The 8,055-nt window shown below is 38.0% G+C and overlaps 1 protein-coding gene across 1 annotated transcript; it reads left to right on the top strand.

The window, feature by feature from the left end:
* The first annotated feature begins 2,654 nt into the window (after positions 1–2,654).
* LOC117342376 lies at positions 2,655–4,888 on the top strand. The gene is made up of 2 exons (XM_033904528.1): positions 2,655–2,711; positions 3,809–4,888. Exons 1-2 carry the CDS (start codon positions 2,655–2,657, stop codon positions 4,886–4,888), a joined length of 1,137 nt encoding a protein of 378 aa, XP_033760419.1.
* Positions 4,889–8,055: the final 3,167 nt, after the last annotated feature.

The raw sequence follows: 8,055 nt of genomic DNA on the forward strand, positions 1-8,055 counted from the left end.
TAATGCCTGTGTCTGTTATCGATGAGAGAATATTGATGTTAAGTTTTGGTATCATTTTCTCGAGCGATGATCGATGACGTAGTCACGTGATTGCTGGAAGGTCAGTTGACACCTAAGGCGTTTTGTTCAATAAGTCATTCACACCTTTGATTGTGATGTTGGTCAAGCGTCTCCGGACACAAATGATAAACACCACACGTTCGGGAGGTTCTCGTCTCCCTTAGTTTAAACCAGGGACAGTGTCCGTTACAATGAAAAATGATAACGTTACGACTGTTGCATGTCCTTCATGGATCAAAGGTCAGAGAAGAGAGTCTAAAGTACAATACACGTACGTACGACGACACCTGGCGTCTTACTCATAGACATACTGATGCTACTATCCTGTTGACAATTCAATGTCATAACATCGGTTAAGTTATTTGCACTATGAAATCACGTTTAAAAAACATTCAACGAATCAACGATTCATTTTCGGCGCCCCTACTTTTAAGTATGGTGTCTGAGTGTCAAAGACTTTAAATTGTATTTTGACGTTAATCTTATTTATTTATTCATTTACCTATTTAAACGAATTTCAAGTTTCAAGAACTTGAAATTGTAGAATGTTATATCAACCATCAACTATAGTAATGAGTTCAAATAGTTTTTTTTATGGAAAATCAAGTTATTAATTGATTTTCAGTTTTAGCCAAATGAAAATACACATTTATATCTACGATTTCTCCTGGTAGACGCTTCACGGGTGGGCGTGCTGTGTTGTCGGAGTACTATGGATGTTTAGAAACGGACGATAAATGACTCTTAAAAATATCTACCTCACATATCGCTTCTTAGGTGAGGTAGGCATAAGCTAATATACCGTGTGTCGGAATAATCTTGCTTTTAACCTAAATGCTTGTCTCTGCCCACCCGATTCATATCTCCGTGTCATTAAAATGACATTAGAAAAATACGTGAATGCGTCTGTTTTCGAAAGTACAAAGATACTGCGTCAGACACACGCTTGCTTGCTGCCTAGCTGCAATGCCAAATATGACAACACATTCGAAACACATATCGTATCTGCATTTGGATCTAAGCGCCGCTTGAATGGATATTTGAGTACTTCCGGTTTTGTAAGCATTAGGTTGGATGTGAACTATATATACATAACCTGTTCAAGGCTTGTGTTGGCAGATTCCTCTATTAAGTTAATGCATATTGAATGCTTTCAGGATAAGAAAACTTGCAGGAACGCATCCTAGATTCGCAGATATGCTGTTCCACTATGTCGCCGACAAGAACCTACAGCTGTTTTTGATTACAAACTAATTCCACGTAATCATTGATTACTTCGTGTTTGAAAAATGTATTTTGATAATTACATGGAAAGCTTTATTTCATCTCCTCCTCCGTACCATGTTTACGTAATATAACTAAGTATTACATGGTTTTAACATAACAAAGCAAATCGTGATGAAAGTATAATTTTCAGGACATAGATAGTTTACAAGGTACATCTTTCTCTTATCACTCCTATAATAGAAAACACAAGGCCGTCAGCACATTCTTAAGAAATATGCATTATGCATTATTGAATTAATTATGATAATGGAATATTGATCAGAGTAAAAGGGATTGATCGTTAAAATTTCGGGAAAAGACGATTGCGATAAAGATACTGAATAAACAGTTACACCGTTAGACTCCCGGGATCGTATAACATAGACGCTGTTCACGAACTGATGACGCGTTGCCGCATCATTAACATACTCTGTCCATATCCCGAGACGTACATCATGTTTATAATTAAAAAGCCTTTGATGTTTCCCTTTTGTCGTACCTGTTAAATGTTTAAATTTGATTTCGTCGCCAGTTCCTGTCTACAGCCTATAAATAAGTATTTCAATGATAGGCGTTGTTCGGGACGTCATAGCTGTGCGTTATATACATCAACATACACCACATATGTATCCTCTTACCCCGAGCGTAGACACCCGGATGTATGGTTGATACTAATGTATGTAATTTGCAAGCAAGACAATGCTATATGACTCATTTCTGTATTGGTTGTTTTGGTCGTTCTTAGAAATATTGTCTTTCTAGTCCTCTCGAAATATCGCTATATTTTGTCCGACCATCCTGTTACACTGTATTGTCTTACGGTCCATCGATGTGCATATAGAAAGAATCTTTGATCCTTGAATTGAATTTGAATAAATAGAATACTTTCTTTCAGTTTTGACATGCTCTTGAAACAATCGCCACGTGATACCAGGAATTCCCGTAAATGAAAAAAAAAAAAAAAAAACTCCACGAAAAGAATTCGTTTTTTGGGTGCTCACCCCGAAATAGTACCAAAATCGCTTTCATTATTTTTGTGTATTCTATACAGCGCAAATTATATTGATGATAAACATGTACTTAAGTAACGCCGAAACTTTTCTGTCACAAGCATTCGCGACAGTTTGTCAAAAGTAGTTGTGACGCGGCCTTAAGCTTAAATCGTCTAGAAGAAAGCATATGTGTTATTCAACTCCAAGTGCTTGACTTGACGATCTGATTCGACAAGTTAAACCTAAATGGGACAGTTCGAAAACGTGGAGTTTTTAAGCGTTTCAGAGAAAAATGTTACATTATGGTCAACTGTGAAAGAGTTTATTTAGCCGAAGATGGCATCCAACAGCAGTGCATGTGCGAAGAACACGGGAAACGACAGCATAGGCTGTGTCAGTTTGTCTCTTAGCTTTCGTCTTTTATTAATGTAAACGTTAAAAGGGAGGGACTTTACTACGGTAGGGAATCACGTGGTCTGGAGATACGAACTCAAAATCGAATTCGTCAGTTTACTATTCGCAGAGAATCGCTCTGACTTGGTCTGAATGTTACGGAAAACTAAGGATTGTTCCAGAACAAATGAGGTATGGATATGTCTAGATTATAGTACAGCATATGCCCGTAACTTTTAAAAGCCTATATGTTATGAGTATTTTCACTGTCTAACCTCATTTTATGCTTTCGCACCGGTGGCCGCCATTTTGAGTTCAAATTGCACGTGACCTAGTGAGTATATCGAAATAATATTTGGCTAAAATCAGTACTGTTCAAGAACATATATAAAAGCGTCAACACAACAGGAAAACATACCACAGCGACATCCCATCAGGGGGAATTTAACACGGCGACAACACAACAGTTAAAATAAACAACAGCGTTAACGAAAAAGGTAACATTTACCACAGCTTCAACAAAAAAGGCCACGTTCAACACAGCGTTAACACAACAGTCAGCATTTACCACAGCGTTAACACAACGGGCGGTATCTACCACAGCGTTAACACAACAGGCAGCATTTACCACAGCGTTAACACAACGGGCAGTATTTACCACAGCGTTTACACATCAGTCAGTATTTACCACAGCGTTAACACATCAGTCAGTATTTACCACATCGTTAACACAACAGGCAGCATTTACCACAGCGTTAACACATCAGTCAGCATTTACCACATCGTTAACACAACGGGCAGCATTTACCACAGCGTTAACTCAACAGTCAGCATTTACCACAGCGTTAACACATCAGTCAGCATTTACCACAGCGTTAACACATCAGTCAGTATTTACCACATCGTTAACACATCAGGCAGCATTTACCACAGCGTTAACACAACGGGCAGCATTTACCACAGCGTTAACACAACAGTCAGCATTTACCACAGCGTTAACACAACAGGCAGCATTTACCACAGCGTTAACTCAACAGTCAGCATTTACCACAGCGTGAACACAACGGGCAGCATTTACCACAGCGTTAACACAACAGGCAGCATTTACCACAGCGTTAACACAACGGGCAGCATTTACCACAGCGTTAACACAACAGGCAGCATTTACCACAGCGTTAACACATCAGTCAGCATTTACCACAGCGTTAACACATCAGTCAGCATTTACCACAGCGTTAACACAACAGGCGGTATTTACCACATCGTTAACACAACAGGCAGCATTTACCACAGCGTTAATTCAACAGTCAGCATTTACCACAGCGTTAACACAACGGGCGGTATCTACCACAGCGTTAACACAAGGGGTGGTATCTACCACAGCGTTAACACAACAGGCATCATTTACCACATCGTTAACACAACAGTCAGCATTTACCACAGCGTTAACACATCAGTCAGCATTTACCACAGCGTTAACACATCAGTCAGCATTTACCACAGCGTTAACACAACAGGCGGTATTTACCACATCGTTAACACAACAGTCAGCATTTACCACAGCGTTAACACATCAGTCAGCATTTACCACAGCGTTAACACAACAGGCGGTATTTACCACATCGTTAACACAACAGTCAGCATTTACCACAGCGTTAACACATCAGTCAGCATTTACCACAGCGTTAACACATCAGTCAGCATTTACCACATCGTTAACACAACAGTCAGCATTTACCACAGCGTTAACACAACAGTCAGCATTTACCACAGCGTTAACACAACAGTCAGCAATTACCACAGCGTTAACACAACAGTTAGCATTTACCACAGCGTTAACTCAACAGTCAGCATTTACCACAGCGTTAACACAACAGTCAGCATTTACCACAGCGTTAACTCAACAGTCAGCATTTACCACATCGTTAACTCAACGGGCGGTATTTACCACAGCGTTAACTCAACAGTCAGCATTTACCACAGCGTTAACTCAACGGGCGGTATTTACCACAGCGTTAACTCAACAGTCAGCATTTACCACAGCGTTAACACAACAGGCAGCATTTACCACAGCGTTAACACATCAGTCAGCATTTACCACAGCGTTAACTCAACAGTCAGCATTTACCACAGCGTTAACTCAACAGTCAGCATTTACCACAGCGTTAACACAATAGTCAGCATTTACCACAGCGTTAACACAACGGGCAGTATTTACCACAGCGTTAACTCAACAGTCAGTATTTACCACAGCGTTAACACAATAGTCAGCATTTACCACAGCGTTAACACAATAGTCAGCATTTACCACAGCGTTAACACAACGGGCAGCATTTACCACAGCGTTAACTCAACAGTCAGCATTTACCACAGCGTTAACACAATAGTCAGCATTTACCACAGCGTTAACACAACAGTCAGCATTTACCACATCGTTAACATAAAAAATATATAATAACACCAAACAAAGGGAAAATATTCCACAATGTTGACAAAACAGCTTAACATTATCATACCAGAACAAAGGAATAAAATAGACCACAGTGTCAAAATGGGAAAAAACACAATCCCAACATGAAAGGGAAATATAACACAGCGTCAACTCAAAAAATAATATTCAAATGGAAAGTTTCAGATTATGAATTCCACAGTGATTTTATAATTGAAGAATTTACAAAATGGTATGCGTATCTTCTGAAAAAATCATCAGAAATATGCATCCGTACTGAGATGTGTAATACATATATAAACATATGTTTCCAATAGTGAGATAAAGACATCGGATCAGATGATATGCTTCATCACAATGTGTCTTTAGTTCTGTAATTCTTTATATAAATATGTCCATTTTCTGTTTTTTACATATATTCTCAGTTTTGAGAAATAAATAATGATGAAGATATCGTACATGTTGAGGAAATACAAACTGTACAGAATATTCGATAAAATAAGCATCATATGCAGTGATACTGCTGTTCGTTTAGAATAACTATAAGATATTCATATTTTTTGTTTTATTTGTGAGACATGTCTGCACGTTCCAATTGTTCTAACGACACAAAGCAGATTTGATATTGAGCAGGTTGTTGCTAACAGTCGTAAGTAGAGAGTATATTCCGTGGTAACAGGTAGGATAGCCCTGGGCTGTGTTTACATGTCACTACATAAATTGATGAGGCTTTGAATATTTTACTTTCATACGACAGAGTACAGTTCAGTTCGTTTATTGGTAGGCTTTAAACACATTGCGGATATGAAGTAGTTACTGTGTTTGGAAGACAGGTATTGATCATAAAAACAAAAGAATATATGCCAATAAAAATACCAGCATTTCATTAACATGCTCTTTGACCAACAGAAGTATATGAAAGCGTTGAATTCCTGTACATATACATGTTTTTATGCCAAATCTGCATATGGATGTTGTTGTTGTTTTGTTGTTGTTTTGTTGCGTTACTATAGTAAATGCTTGTCTGGAATGAAATACTCAAGCCTCTTATTGATCCAGATCAATATAAACCAAAGTATTGCCTTGAATCAGACACGATAGATGTAGAGTTTTTATAATAGACACAAAATGTCCACCACTTCATCAATATTGCAACTGAAGTTAATATTAAACTCTATCACACAGATGATTAACCTTGCTAAAGCTAATGATTCCCTGGAAACTACATCGTCGGTACAGTCTCGGTTTCATGAATTATTCATTAACCAAATCAAGAAATCTGATTGGTTTCGTGAAGAATTGCTACAGAAGACCTGACCAGTCAGAAACGTCGTTTTAAATGCTCTTTGCCTTGTATAACAAGGTATCGGATAACAAATGGTCGCAAGCATTTTGGCATACCTTTTCTATTTTCAAGACGAAGAAGAGAATAATCATTAAGAAGTGTTTTGATTGGTCGATAAAAATATGAATATGCATGTCAAACCCAAGGCTGCAAGCCAGTGCTCCCAGGGTCAAACGAGAGAAACGTAGAGAAGACTCTGTGGAGGCCAGGTCAACGATATTACAAATAATGAGTGATTAAAAACCGAGGTCAATTATCGATTTCACGAAAACGCTTCAACTTTGACGACAGGCAGGAAGAGGTTCACCGTTTCGATCTATCGAATCATCCAGACAGTTTATCATTTACACAGTGATGTGACTAGAGTTGATGTGGACCTATACCTAAAGTCAATAATGCGGTACTTGCTTTATAGCTGAAAAAATTTGGACCTCTTTTTCTACATTATTGTAACACATGTGGTCTGGGTTTAGCTGTGATGTAGGTTCGAAGTACTTTATTCCCCTCTAAGTAAGCAACAGGCGTTATCACGGTCCCCGGCCGTAAACCTGCCAGGCCGAGAGTGGGGCAATACCATAAATATTCCAGTAACATATTCCCGCGGTGGGGCAGAACGCTCGCCGGGGTGGGCAAACACTGGGTAGTCTACGGCACCAGTGAAATAGTTCTGGGGCTAAATTATAAATTATTTATATGTACGAAGTCCTTGCTCTGTTGGAGAAGGTGGTGAAGAGTTACCGTATGTTAAGATTCGTGAACGCAATGTAGATCATACTTAAAGGTAATTCCAACTTAGCAAATTGCCATGAAGAAACATCTGCCTTTTGATCATATTTTTGATACTGGGCTAAAACAGTGTGGATCCACAATATATACTTCTTAAAAGTACATTTGGCACAAAAATATATTTTCCTCATGAAACCCTGAAACAAGACCGACATAGTACATTTATTAGAAGTAAAAATAGAGTATATACCAGCATACGTAATATGGCATACTTACTATATATACATAGCGTTATTATACATCTTAAATCACATGTAAAAGTAAGCACTGTCTGTTGTTGCAGTACATACACCAACCCAGTATTGTAATTCTCAATGGTAGTATATCTAACAGTGTCTTCAGTAATACCAATTATATTTCACTCGTGTGGCTAATATTTTGATGTTTTTCACTCGTGCGCAATTCTGTTTATTACATTTTTTATCAACGAAAAACCTACCCCTTATGCTACATATAACTAGATCTACAGCAATATTTGTAAACAAAAAAAGTAGATCCCCCTGTCCAGGTGCTGACAAATATGTCAGGCTTTCTGATTGGTCAATTATTTTGGTATTTTCTAATCATTAATTTGATTGGTCAAATCAGCAAAAGTTATTCATTCTATAAAAGTGATATTTTTCACTAGTGAAAAATATCACTTTTATAGAATGAATAATTTTTGATATTTCACTGGTAAAAATGTAATAAAATCATTTTCTCTGATACATGTAGATATGGCTTATGATGTCGGTAACTTGTGATATCTATCATAACAGTGTACT

The sequence above is a fragment of the Pecten maximus genome, chromosome 2 (genome assembly GCF_902652985.1).
Source record: "Pecten maximus chromosome 2, xPecMax1.1, whole genome shotgun sequence".
NCBI lineage: Eukaryota > Metazoa > Mollusca > Bivalvia > Pectinida > Pectinidae > Pecten > Pecten maximus.

Coding starts and splice junctions, on each gene's coding strand:
- LOC117342376 (XM_033904528.1), top strand. CDS start 2,655: ATGGCATCCAACAGCAGTGCATGTGCGAAGAACACGGGAAACGACAGC. Junction 2,712..3,808: donor GAAACGACAGCATAGGCTGT/GTCAGTTTGTCT, acceptor TTAACACAACAG/GCAGCATTTACCACAGCGTT.